Raw genomic sequence first — 14584 nt, 5'->3', positions numbered from 1 at the left:
AGGGTGGAACAGTTGTATCAAAAGGTGATGTCTTTATGGCACCAATTACACGTTAATACTAAAAGTTTAATCTCATGGCACTATCTTCGAAAAGACCTGGATGTTGTACAGAGCTGGAACATTGAGAAGGTTAGACATCTGTGACTCAAAATCTGATTGTGTACAAATACTATGTAGCCAGACCAACAATTAACACTTTTCTGTCAACAGCTTAGGGTTCTGCCCCTGGCCGAGCGTCTGCAGACCCTTTCCAGCCTGCACTCCCACCTGGATGACTTCCTTGAAGACAGCAAGGACTCCCAGATCTTTTCACAGACCGATCGATTAAGTCTGGAGCAAGAGGTAGAAGCATTTAAGGAGCAGTGCAGAAAATTGGTGGATCTTATAGAAACAGGTGAGTAGTGTGAATTAAGAGAGTAAGCATTTATTTTAGTATTGTCTTTTCAGTTCAAAACATGAACATGCCTCCACCTTTTTTGTCATATACCATTTGTTTAAAAGCTGTATAGTAGTAGAGACAGTGTGGCAGTCGAGTTGTTCCTACTAAGGAGGCTTCCTCTAAGCTTCAGAGTTGCCTGCAATGTACTGTGAAATCTTATAGTTACATGTGCCAGTTGCTCTTCAATGTCCCCTCCTCACCGAAGAAAATTAAACTGATTGTGTGAATGCAATATTTTAGCCATAATAGGAAAATAGCATGCCATTGTAGTGGCTGCGATGCTGTGAATGTTTGGGTGCCATCCATCAATTTTCTGTCAAAAGGTTTTTGACCAGCTTGTCAAAACTAAAGATTGTCTCTGTCTATTAGGCAGTGCAACATAATCACTTCTGCATAATCCGTCCAACTTTGGATGCAGTGTTTTTCTGCAAGAAGGTTAGACCAGCACTATTCAAGCAGCTGCAAATGTATGGTCTGGACTTTGGGTGTCGGACACAGAGGCCCAGTTTTTTGTTAAACAAATACTCCAAACACCATATCCACTACAGCATGTGATCAATAGTGTATTTGTAGTTTTCCTGACTGGGTTTATTCATTGAGCAAATTAGTTTAGGATAGGGCATAAAGTTAATTCCTTAAAGTTTGATGCAGAAAATTATGATCTACAAAACAGATAAAACAGCTTAACCAAATGTGGTTTCCTTTAGACTCCTGGAACTATAGCATCTCAGGCCCAAACACACAGTAGGGAGAGGGTCTACCTCAAGATAAAAAAATGAATTGCATCTACAGAGTACATTGCAGCTTTACTTATTTACAGTCCTGGTCTATTTTTGTATTCTATTGTATCTATTTATCTACAACTAAGTAAATACTTCGCTTTATGTAGCTACTATTCATCCTACCATGAGGAGGTATTGTTCAGGTGCAAGTCCTGCAGCATTCCAGAATTTCACCTAGAAAAGCTTTCTAAGGCTTTTAAAGCATGTATGTTTATTTTTGTAACTTTTTTCATGCGTAAAAGTGCTTGCCAACGCACTTCACGTGGAATAATGCATTCAATTTTTGAACATCTCAACTGTCATCCAAGAGCACATACCTCTAGAATTATGTGGCAAATGAGAACAAAACAGGTGGAAAGTTCCAATATGATCATTTTTCTTGGGTGAGTAGATGACAATGTGATAATGTATTGAGGTTGTAAACGTTTCAGATCATGGAGGGTTTTGTATTATTAGGATAGGAATTGTTTTCTAATTGACTAATAAGGCCTAGTAGTTTGTTTCAGTAGCTGGGGATAGTGAGCAAGGATGAACATAAACTGCATCTTATGGATGAGGACTTAGGGTACTGTTTTAGAGGTGATGGGGAGAGAGGATTGGCAAGGTTATAGCAGGAGATGAAAATGTGTGTTAGTCTAAAAGCCTGTTGGGAGATTGTACAGGCAAGAAACAAACAGTTTTGGCTACGTTGTATGTAGAAAGTGTGTGGGAGATGACACCCATGAAGGCATTCAGGAGAAGAGATTGAGTGTTGAAGGGAAAAGAAGATATGGTTTTAATTTGTAGACATGGGGATTAAAGCCACAGGAGGATATACAGCTAGGCAAAGGGGCAATATGGAGGGAGAAGTAGAAGGGATCCATGTAGGAACACTTAGAAAGTATGTCGAGAGCCAGGTAATGTCATATCATATTAAGTGGTTTTTCAAATGAATCCTATAATATAGAGGTTTGGGGTAATGATAACTGAAAAGCGCTTGGTGTGTCATGCTTGAATGAAGAATCTATGGGCTGTGATCCAGTAGGATGGAAACTGGATGATACAAATGAGTTGATTAGGAGCTGAAGGCACATGTTGCTACCCAAATTTCATTTATTTTTTTTTTAAATAATTTTTTTTATCAAAACACTTTTAGTAGATATATTACTAATGAAATCATGCATGCGTTTCTTTAATTGGGGGTATATCTAAAAACGGCTTATAAAAGCCGTCTTGTATAAGCTGTCTAGAGCTTTTCTAACCCCACCCAGATTTTATGTGGCTGTCCAATCACAGATTTTCCAATGCAGCTCAGCGAGAACTCTTTGCAAGATAGGCGCTCTGGGCAGTTTGCTGCCTCTTGAGTTTAGCACCACTGAGCTGAACAACCAGGAAGTAGCATGACCAGTTGTCTGATTGACAGGGGGGTGTAACAAGGTACATTCATAAAAGTCAGAACAAACACAGCAACACCCCTAGTACAAGTAGAAATAAATGGGAGGGGATATAAATAATATTTATCCCTATGCACTCTTATTCTGTTGATATGATAAGGACTTCTCTGTGTCCTCAGTGTAAAACTTTAAAAAACAGGTATATCTACAGATATAGAACAAAATCGATCACAAGGTGATATACTAAGTGCACCAAAATAGTGTGAATAGATCAATTGCACTTACAAATCAGTTTTGATTGTATGCATATCACTTAAGTATGTAGGCAAGTCTCCAGACTTGTCTCAATGATTCAAAGACATGTAAAAAGAAATTAAAATATTCATAGCTGTACCTGGTTTTAACAATTATAAAAATGCCAATTTCTGTTGAAACCTGCAATAAAGTATGTTAGGTGTTTGTCGTGTTGCTCTAAGCATATAGTGGTTTTGGTCTATTTATTTATACAAAACACTTTGCAAATGCATGCCTGCAGTAGAAATAAACATTTTGAGTCTTGATGGACTACATATCATAACAGAAAATAAGGTGCTGTAAAAAGCATTCCATTTGAAATGATGCATGACTCTGGTGAGTCAAATGCTTAATGTTTTAAAATGGTTTGTGTCTCGTTGTGTATTGTCCACTTTTTCCCACATGAATTTGGCAAAGGCTAAGTTGGATCACAGAGGGAGATGCTGCATCCACTCACTTGTAGGGATAGTCAACTGTACTGCAAACTATTGACAGATACAAATGTCATGTGGCTGCTTACCGGCAGCCTTCCAACTTCTCTGTATTTGTTATGACTGCCTGACACCAGGGCAGATTCTGCACACTTTTCTATCTATGTTCTTATTAGACTATGACTGTAGCAAGCATAAAATTACTGGCTTAACCAAACGTTAAACTATGTAATTTATTTCATGTTCAACAAAATAATATTCCGTTGTTTTCTAATTGTTGTACATTTTCATTCTTATAGGTATGGGTACATTACTATGTCTAACAATATCCCAAGTTTTTAAGTGGTTTATGTTACACTGACTGCCCTTTTATTTTAGGTTTATTATTTATTTATTCCTTTTTTTTTCTTTTCTACAGAAGATAAAGATGAATCTGTAGCACAAACATATTTATCTGAACTTCACAACATACGCTTGCATCTGGACGATTGTGAGCAGAGAATAGTGAAGAGATTGCAAAGTCCATCAAGTAGTGATGCAGACGCTGTGCATGAGAACACTGTCCGCATAGCTGAACAAGAGGTCAGAAAAGTGGCTGTTTGCATGGTAATCTCTAGGTTCTGTATTAGACTCGTATTTATAACATGTGTTACTTTTGATTTGCACACCAGAAAATGCAAGAAGAATTGAAGAGGTTAAAATCAGAGTTGTCTATGGTATCCGATCGTTGCGATCACTTCCTGCACAAGTCACCTTCTGCTTCAAGTACCCCAAATGTCCGCTCCCAGCTGGATCTTATAGTGGGGAAGATGGATCATGTGTATGGGTTATCTTCTGTCTTCCTGGAGAAGTGAGTGTTCTTTAAAATATGCTGCAAAATGATGCTGTATTCTGTTAAAAAAAAAATTATGTAGCTAAAGTTAATTTATGAGTGAACTTCCCAGTATCCTGTAATATGTGTCTGTGTTATGTAGGTCGTAGTCAATTTTGCATGGAGCCCTGAAAAATTTCAGTTTAATGAACAGGTATAGAATTGGTCTGCAAAATAATTATATTAGAGTGGCTTTTCATTAGCAGGAAGTTTTTTGTGTACTTTACACGTGGCTGACCGTACATGGTATAGCTGCTTGGACATGACTGACATCACCAGCCATAATGGAGTTCAAGTTGTTTGTAAGAGATATGTGAAGAATTATGTATTAACAATGCATAGTAGAGATTATATTTGAGTTTTAAGTTAAATGATTATCTTAAACTGCTTTGTACAGCCCTGAAACAAACCTAGTAGGCACTACTGACCGTTTTTCTATGGGTGATCCAGCTGCAAGCCAGTCTCTTCATTATTCAAGATGAAAATATAATATCACAGCTGTCTGGCATGTGACATTTTTAATTGTGAGTGTGCTACATTCATTAGTTATGTGGTAGACTTGCAAGGAGACGATGGAACAATGCGAGAGGCCTGCTGACCAATGATTATAGAGTTACCCCATCATAATGATAGACATCAGCATACTTAAAGGGACACTCTAAGCTCAAGAACCACTCAAACAACCACTAGAAGTCTAGTAAAACACTTTAATATTAGGAAACCTGTTTTTATCCCTAACGTTAATGTTCCTTTAATTAAAAAGGAACATTCATATTCCTTTAATTAAAAAGGAACAATTTAAAAAGTAAATTTCAACATCCTTGTGGTGATATTGTATAACAAGTATAAACTAATAGGTTCACAGCCCATTTTTCACCAGTCATTGATCACTCACTCTTCCATTCTTCTCCCTCTGCATCAGTAATACCAGTATACTTTGTTTAGTATATATATATATATATATATTTTTTTTTTCCCTGAAAGTATAATACTATTAACATGACCATAACTGCTGAATGGTAAAATTTTGACCATAAATATTTTTTTGTAATGTCAAATTGTTTTCCGTTTGTATTTTCTCTCATTAGTTCCTTACACCTGTGACCATAAAGAGAGGGCACTGGTTTAGTGGCTTTGTTGCCAAAGCAACCTTCTTTACTCTACCAAGAAAGGAATTTAACAATAGGTCAACTTAATGTTTAACCTACCTGTGCACTCTGTTTTATGTATGAAGTACTACACTTTTGATAACCGTGACTTAGCTTTTCCTGTGCTGCATTTGCTGCGTTGTAGAACCTTTTTGGCTGTTGTTCAAGGTCAAATGACCTTCTAATCTGATTCATTTTGAAGCTCTCAAAGCCCTAAATCTATGTAAACTACTGTAATAAAAGCAATATGTAATGCTCATTGAAAAGAAACTAACTTTATATTTGACTATGTGCTGTTCAATTAGTATTGTATCATTCAAAAATACTGTAAGTAGGTAATAAGGTAGCCGCCCTACAGGCATATTAAATGTTTTAGTTCACCAATTCCTGTTCACTCAGTACTTATATTATTTTTAAACTTTGCACCAGGAATGTTCGGCAGTACCATGTCAAACTTATCTAGAAAGCTTAGACATATTTTTATATGTAATACCCATGTTTTAGTTTAGGTTTTTTGTCTCTTTTCCAACAACAGGCTAAAGACCGTAGATGTAGTAATAAGGAGTTTGCAAGATGCAGAATCTCTGGTTAAAGGCTTTGAGGCACGATTAAGTCAGGAAGACACCATTCCTGCAGATCCCGCAGCTATTCAGCACCAGAAGACTATACTTCAGGTGGGTGTTACTGATGCATGTATAGAGGTGATCAATTGGAGTGGTTTCTTAATTTTCATTCTTTAAATGTTTTTGTTGTTTAGCAATGGCTCAAAGAGGCAGAAGAAAAGGAAAGTGTAATTTCTTCCTTGGAGGCAAACGTAGCCAGATCAAAAGAAGTAAAAGAGCGCTTACATCAGAAAAGCCAGGAACGCAGCCTGGATGTTGAACAATATCAGGAGAGGACAGCCAAGCTTCGTGAGAGGTGGAGTGCAGTTGTCACTCAACTAGAAACACGGTATGTTTTTTGTATTTGTTTTTTGTCTGAACATTGCTCTGTTCCCTTTTTCCTGATTCAAGTTTCATTCACATAGTTTTTTTTCTCCTGCAGATAGAGGCCGTACATTAATTTAGGGATCTGCAGCCATCTTTTTTTAAGACAGGCAATTTATTGAGTGATAGACTTTTAAAAGCTAACCGCCGCCTCACTCAACTCCTCTCAACTGTATAAAACTACTAAGAGCCCAGATTGCCCCAGTTCTCTGCTTGTCCTCAGCAAAGCAGGTACCTAATATTTAGTGGTGAGGGTCTGTGGCAAGGCTCCAAACATGTTAGAAAAGGATCAGAGAGGAATATGAAGATTCTGTTTGGTTACCACAGAAAACTAGATTCCCTTCCTCCCTCTTTCTTCCTCTCTTCAGATATACATTTAAAACCTGTGGCTCTCCAACTATTTTAAGAAGTAGAAAAACAAGTGGTGAAAGGGCACCTATTGAAGAATATTCTTGCAGGGCCGGACTGGCCCACCGGACAGCCCAAATCATGAGGCTAATGTAATTTAAATGATTTTCCCCTTGGACTGTGCCAGCCTGTCTCAGTCCGAGGGGAGTAAACAGGGAGGAGCTGGGGGCTGGTGCGGCCGCAATTAGGCTGCTGGCAGCCGGAGGGAGACCCGTCAGTCTCCCTTAAAAATGTACAGCGCTTTCTGCCGCATGCCCCGCCCCCGCACACAAACCCACCTCCTGAACAGAAGCTCCTTCTCTCGCTCACAAGCTCTGCCCCTGCACACATGTTGCTGGCCCCTCTGGGAGGAAGAGGTCACAAAATGGCAACTTCACCTACCAGTGCCGGGAAAGCTTCAGCCATGACAGTGATTGTTTGTGTTCCTGCTAGTGTGTGAGCTTGTGTGTGTGTGCCTGCTAGTGAGTGAGCTTGTGTGTGTGTGTGTGCCTGCTAGTGAGTGAGCTTGTGTGTGTGCCTGCTAGTGAGTGAGCTTGTGTGTGTGGCTGCTAGTGAGTGGACTTGTGTGTGTGTGTGTCTGCTTGTGAGTGAGTTGTGTGTGTGTGGCTGCTAGTGAGTGAGCTTGTGTGTGTGTGGCTGCTAGTGAATGATCTTGTGTGTGTGTGGCTGCTAGTGAGTGAGCTTGTGTGTGTGTGGCTGCTAGTGAGTGAGCTTGTGTGTGTGTGGCTGCTAGTGAGTGAGCTTGTGTGTGTGTGGCTGCTAGTGAGTGAGCTTGTGTGTGTGTGTGGCTGCTAATGAGTTAGCCTGTGTGTGTGTGGTTGCTAGTGAGTGAGCTTGTGTGTGTGGTTGCTAGTGGGTGAGTTGTGTGTGTGGTTGCTAGTGAGTGAGCTTGTGTGTGTGTGTGGCTGCTAGTGAGTGAGCGTGTGTGTGTGTGTGTGTGTGGCTGCTAATGAGTTAGCTTGTGTGTGTGTGTGTGGTTGCTAGTGAGTGAGTTGTGTGTGTGGTTGCTAGTGAGTGAGTTGTGTGTGTAGCTGCTAGTGAGTGAGTTGTGTGTGTGTAGCTGCTAGTGAGTGAGTTGTGTGTGTGTGTAGCTGCTAGTGAGTGAGTTGTGTGTGTGTGTGGCTGCTAGTGAGTGAGTTGTGTGTGTGTGGCTGCTAGTGAGTGAGTTGTGTGTGTGTGGCTGCTAGTGAGTGAGTTGTGTGTGTGTGCGTGCACCTGCTAGTGAGTGACCACGCATGTGTGTGCGCACCTGCTAGTGAGTGACCGCGCGTGTGTGTGTATGTGTGTGTGCGTGTGCTTGATATTGATTGAACTTGTGTGTGCGTGTGTGCGTGGCAGTGAATTTGACTGTTGGAAGCATGTTTGTGTGTGTTAGTGAGCTTGTCTGTGTTAGATTGTCTGTGGTGAGCATGTGTCAGTGTGCTTGTCTGTGGTGAGCATGTGTGTGTCAGTGTGCTTGTGTGTGAGACAGTGAGCTTGTCTGTAGTAAGCTTGTGCATGTCAGTGTGTTTCTGTACTAAATTTGTTTGTGTACTAATTAGCTTGTCTGTGTGTGTCAGTGAGATTCTGTCACTGAGCCTATTTGAGTGCATCAGTGAGCTTGTGTTTTTATGTCAATGAGCGTATGTATATCAATGAGATTGTCTATGAGTCTGTGCATCAATGAGCTTGTGCCAGTGAGTTTGTCTCTGTCTGCATGTGGGTATGCTCACTGTATAATCAAATGTTTTACTCTGAAAGGACCAATATTTTGAATTAGGAAAATAAATATACCAATAATATGTAAGGTGTAAGGCTATGTCTTGTCACCCCAGATGACTGAGTTTTTATATATATATATATATCACACAATACATGGCACAATGACTTATGGGGCTTGCATAGAATTTTTGTTTTTCCCCAAGGCTGCTTTGTATCCCCAATCCAGCCCTGCATTTATCACCATATCCTTCCTCAGAGCTTAAACATGAAGATGACTTTTGCCCCAATGCTTTTTAATACAATGACATTAATTCTAAAGAAAGTTAGCAAATAGGGGAGGGAGGGCTGCGGTCCGTCTGTGCTTCTCCTGACTTTTTTGAAAACAGCTGACATGGATTCCGCTCCCGCTGTCACTTTTATGCTTACCTGGCTTTCCGCGCTTCGCACGCGGTCTGCAACCAATCCTCAGCCAGCTCTTGTCCCCAGCAAGAGCTGTGTCACCAAATCTGCCCAGCTACCTGTCCCACTCTGCCCAACAACTTTACCAGGGGTTGAGTAACATAGAAGCACGCACAATATATATATATATATATATATATTTTATTTTTTTTTATTATGTGTTTATATATTACTTAATCATCTGGGGTGGCAAGACATATCCTTACATATTGTTGGTATATTTATTTTTCTAATTCGAAATATTGGTCCTTTCAGAGTGTGTGCAATATATATATATATATATATATATATATATATATAAATACTTGGCATAATGACTTATGGGGCTGGCATAGATTTGTTTTCCATGGCTGCTTTGTATCCCCTGTCAAGCCCTGTATTCTTGGTGCAGAAATCAGACAAGGCCGATTCTAGATTTGAAAAAAGTGAATCAGTATGTTGTTAAGAACAAATTCAGCATGAAATCTTTTCTCCCAGCAACCCTAATTCTTCAACAGGGATTGTGGATGATATAATTGGATTTAAATGATGCTTATCACTACATCTTTATTCATCCAGAGACCAAAAAGTTTTTTTCCACCAGGGCAGTTATCACTTGCTGTCTCGAAAACTTCTGTTTTCCTTTTTCTCAACTCCCAGGATTTTTATACAAATATTGGTGGTACGTACAGCCGCTCTAAGAAAGAGAGCTCTCTTCGTTTTCATGTACCTCAACAAGTGGCTGATAAAAGCAAACTGAATGAGCATACTCATAGCCACAGAATGTCTGCAAGATCATGGATGGATTATAAAGTAGGAGAAGTCGCTGCTGATTTTGTCTACAAGAATCAACTCTCTTATTCTGGACTCCGTAAACATGAAAAACATGCTTCACAGAGGAAAAAAAACTGAAGAAACAAAAGAAAAAAAGCTCTCATTTAAAAAAAAGAGAGCTTTAGGACTTCTCACTGTTACAGTAGTCATCTGGGCAACATCAAGGATGAGGCCACTTCAGACCAAGATCCTAGCTGAATAGGATCACCAAAAGAGGTCCACAACTTAGAGCTTCAGCTAGTGAATATCTTCCTTAAATACATCAAGGTCTCTCATACAAGAATATAAAGTGGCAGATTATTTCAACAGATGCTGTAGCCACAAGCTTGGGTTCACACATGACTCAACGGACTATAAAAGGGCTCTTGTTCTTGGTTCTTATTTATTTCAGAAGAAGTATAGTAGGTCAACACATATAAGATCAGAAAAGACGGAAATGGTTTCATATCTAAACAAGGAAGGCGGAACTCAATCCTCCTCTCACACTCATCTATGCGATCAGATAATGATATAGAATTCAAAAAATGTCAGCGCTATATATGGTAGCCTATACAATGAGGCAACCTGTAACAATGTGCAGAAAAAAATCGTCAACCAAAATTCTGTGAGTTCAATAGTAAATAGATAGAAACACTTAAAATCCCACAGTAGTCTAGATTTATGCACTAGAAATATATAAAAACTTGTTTAAGAGTCCATATAGTCTTATAAGGGAGTCTTGAAGGGGTTAATCCTGTGTTGAGATGGGAGATACACTGTAGCTTTTACCTTTAAAAGATACAAAAGAAAACTTTCATAGTGTAAAACCGTTTTATTAAATCACAAGATACCCTTCCCCCCAAATAGGAACCCTTACTTGAACAAGTTGTGATAATTGTTTCCAATATATCACGAAAAACACTTTTGTAAAATCAGAGGCTGTGTAGCCGTTTACCGTCCGCTGCTACTCAGTGGTTTCAAACTTCCCGCCCGATCTCAGCGCTGATACGGTGGGTATTCTCCTGCAGCTTGGGAGCGTCAGTGTGTGGACGATGGTAAAACGGCTATAAGCATCAGACCTCTGCACCCGATATCACATCAACGCGTTTCGCCCCTTACACCGGGCTTTGTCAAGATAGTGAATCGGATGAGAACGGCATCTTTAAATACATTTTCTCTTGATCAGCTAGTCCAAAACTGCTGATCAAATTAATAGTCTAAAACATATTCAAAGTGGAGGATGAACAGTATCCTGTCATTGTTTAGCAATTTAGAAATTTAAATCACATTTACGTATTTCATATCGATAAAAATATTAAATCACATCTAAAATCATAACGGAGGAGACATTATAGTGCAAAAGATTATGATAACATCAGGAACAATGAAATACATTATAAACTGAAACATGAAGTAAAGAATTTAATTCTTCTGGACTTTGTTAAAAAAATATATCAATTTCGAAAATCATGCTAATAAAAAAGTATTAAATATAGAACTGGAGTAGTGACATCTAATGTCTCTATCGATCTTTCAGAGGTGTACATATGGTAAAACAGGAATTTCTGTACCCTTAATAACAATACTTAACAGGAAAAAAATTTTACCTATATGCAAATGAGGGGGAACACAAATCTCCGTGTAATGATAAATCGTTATTCATTCTATCCAAAGAAATTTGAAAGGGTCTTTGAAATGAGGAAATGGAAACCATAGATAATTTAAAATAATTTCTCAGAATGGAATAGAATTTCCTTTATGGACAATTATTCACCAATGACTCGCCTTAAGTTAAAAGCTTCCAAGTCTATGTGCCTTATATACAGGTTAGTTATAAAATATTTACAAGTTCTAGATCCACATTTAAACCCCGGGGGGCCAAAGATTTCAAATTAAAAATCCACAGCATTTCCTGATATATCAATCTCTGGGCTAATTCTCCCCCTCTCCATGGAACATTGACCCTTTGTATTCCACAGAAAGTAAGACCACCCGGGTCACCCCCATGGTGTTCCATGAAGTGCCTAGATACAGAATGTTTCTCAAATTTCCTCTTTATATTGTATATATGCTCATTAATTCTCGTCTTTAACATTCTCTTAGTTTGTCCCACGTATTGTAGTCCACACGGGCAACTTAAAAGGTATATCACTTGTTTGGAGTGACACGTAATACACTCCTTAATGCTATACGTTTTCTTGGTAATTGAGGACTCAAAGGTAGAAATTCCTCTATATGGGGGACCTGTGGTTTTACATACATTGCAGCTCCCACACTTAAAAAAACCTTTATCTGTATTCAAAAAATGAGTTATAGGTCTGGTCTGTCTATAACTATGCACCAGCTGATTTCTAATCGTGGGTGCCCCCCTAAAAATAATTGTTGGTTTCTGGGGTAAAAGTGGGGCTAGAATAGGGTCTTTATGCAAAAAGTGCCAGTGCTTGTGGATTGTTTTCCTTAAAAGGTGTGCGTGACTACTATAGTTAAAAATAATGGGACACTTAAGGTTCTGTGGATTCTCCTTGTCTTTCTTAGATGGGTTTATAAGCGTGGTTCTCTCCAGAGCCTTCACTCTATTAAGTGATAGTTCTAGAAGTTCAGGTTCATAGGCTTTTTCTATAAATTGTTGTCTAACTTGTTCTAGCTGTTGTTCACATGTTGCAGGATCCGTGCAATTCTTCTTTATTCTTTGAAACTGACCATATGGGACATTGGTCAACCATGGTGGATGGTGGCAGCTTGTTCTTAGGATAAAGCTGTTAACGTCAACCATCTTGAAGAAGGTTTTAGATTTTAAGATTCCTTCCTCCACATAAAGGACTAGATCTAAGAAGTCCACATTAGTGGCACTATATTTAGAAGTAAAAACTAAATTGGATCCGTTTTGGTTCATGTGATCCAAAAATGCGGAGAGTTCCAGTTCCTCCCCTTCCCAAATGAAAAAGCAGTCGTCGATATACCTCCTATAGAGGACCAGGTTCGTCACCCATGGATGGCCGCCCCATACGTTCGTGTCCTCCCAATCTGCCATGAACATATTGGCATAACTGGGTGCGAACCTGGTCCCCATAGCGGTCCCCGTGACTTGTAGGTAGATCTCATCATCATGCCAGAAAAAATTATGGGTCAAAATAAAATTAATACACTCAATTAAAAACTCAACTTGTTCCATTTGTAGTTCTGAATCCCTGTACAAAATGTTCCTAATTGCTTTTAATCCCATCTCGTGTTGAATGACTGTGTACAACGATGTTACGTCACAAGTCACCAGCCAGTAGTTCTTTTTCCAGGTTATATTTTCTAATAAGCGGAGTAATTCACTACTGTCCTTTAGGTATGATCTAGTGGTTTTAACTACGGGTTGTAACAATGAATCTATATATTGGGATAGATTCGAGGTCAAAGACCCAATCCCTGAAATAATAGGTCTACCTGGTGGCCTCGTCATGTGCTTATGGACCTTAGGAAGGAAGTAAAAAACTGCCCTCCTAGGATGTGGATTGTGGACAAAGTCGTGTTCTTTCTTAGTCAGAATCCCCATATATTCCCCTCTATCTAAAAGTGATGCAAGTTCAGCTTGGAATTCAGTGCTAGGATCTTTGTTCAATGGTTTATAGGTGCTCGTGTCTTTTAATAGTCTGAGGCACTCCATTTCATAGTACTCTACATCCATTAAAACTGTCCCCCCACCCTTATCTGCGGGTTTGATCACTAGGTCCTTATTGTCACGCAATTCTTTTAAGGCTTTTCTTTCCTCCACTGTAAGGTTGTGGTGCCTATTTGAGATTTTGTTGGGAATTTTTTCTAAATCCTCCAACACCGCTATGCTGAATGCACTCATATGTGCACTTGGAGGGTTCGGCGGACAAAATTTAGATTTCTGTTGGAGAGATGTATGTAGGAAAAAATTATTGTTATCTTGTCTCTTAACATTGGTATTAAAGGGATTATTTGAAAAAAAACGTTTCAAGTTTAAAGTCCTCATAAATTTCTGAACATCCAAAAAATTAGTAAAAGGATCAGATTTCGTAGCGGGAGCATATTTCAAACCTTTGTTAAGAAGTCTGATTTGATTTGTTGTCAGTTCAGTCTTAGACAGATTAAAGATCCCCATTGGTTCTACCATTTTGTTCTTTTTTCTTCTCTGTATTCCTCTTCCTCCTCTGCTTCCCCTCTGTGTGGTCTCTTTAATCGTTCTTTCGGTTTCTGGTTTTGAAAACGAGGGTTCGTGAACAAATGGCGTGATCCTAAAAAATCTTTCCCCCCAATGTGGTTAGGGTGATTGTTAGGCTTATCAAATGTATCATCATCTTTTTTTGATAATGCTTCAAATCTATTGGACATGTGCTCTACCCTGGGAAAGGTTTTCTGTTGTGGTTGTGGTGCTTTAGAATAGACGCTAGAGGAATTCCTCCGTTTTTTGTTGGTCACCAGAGTCCAACCTTTCTCTCTCGGTGTCTTTGGGATAGGTTTATATTGTTTCGATCTAGGCATCTCATGATGATCGTAATTTCTTTTAAATTCACCATCTCTTTGATGATGGTTATGTGTGTCCCTGGTATCATGTTCTGTGCGCTTCTTATAAAAAGTGGGGAATTGGGTATTACGTGCCTGTCCCTTTTTGTGGTAATTCCTTACCCTATTCTCCTGGAAATCTTGTTGATCCCTCTCAAATTTCTTTCTCTTAATACTAATGGTTTCTTCAAAGTTTTTGTCCAGCTTTTTCTCTATTTTTTCCATTAATAAAACACATTCTGGAAGTTCCAGATATGGTGTTAAAATCTCCTTCAAATTGCCTATTTCCTCATCTAACTTAGTAAGCATTCTTTTCCTTTTACAGATAATATGGCTGATGAGTTCAAATGAGCAGTGATCTAAAATACGATCCCAGACAACATTA

At 39.0% G+C, this 14584-nt stretch overlaps 1 protein-coding gene across 21 annotated transcripts in view; it reads left to right on the top strand.

Annotated features, from left to right (window-relative positions):
- Positions 1-14584, top strand: part of MACF1 (microtubule actin crosslinking factor 1) — a 225181-nt gene that overhangs the window by 61916 nt on the left and 148681 nt on the right. For all 21 annotated transcript variants that reach the window (XM_063455732.1, XM_063455698.1, XM_063455716.1 and 18 more), the window contains exons 23-28: positions 3-129; positions 211-394; positions 3738-3901; positions 3991-4169; positions 5874-6012; positions 6096-6289. In XM_063455732.1, coding sequence (XP_063311802.1) covers positions 3-129; positions 211-394; positions 3738-3901; positions 3991-4169; positions 5874-6012; positions 6096-6289 — 987 coding nt within the window. The remainder of the gene's footprint in view (positions 1-2; positions 130-210; positions 395-3737; positions 3902-3990; positions 4170-5873; positions 6013-6095; positions 6290-14584) is intronic.

This window comes from Pelobates fuscus, chromosome 1 (genome assembly GCF_036172605.1).
Source record: "Pelobates fuscus isolate aPelFus1 chromosome 1, aPelFus1.pri, whole genome shotgun sequence".
NCBI lineage: Eukaryota > Metazoa > Chordata > Amphibia > Anura > Pelobatidae > Pelobates > Pelobates fuscus.
This window is presented reverse-complemented; position numbering and strand designations above follow the sequence as displayed.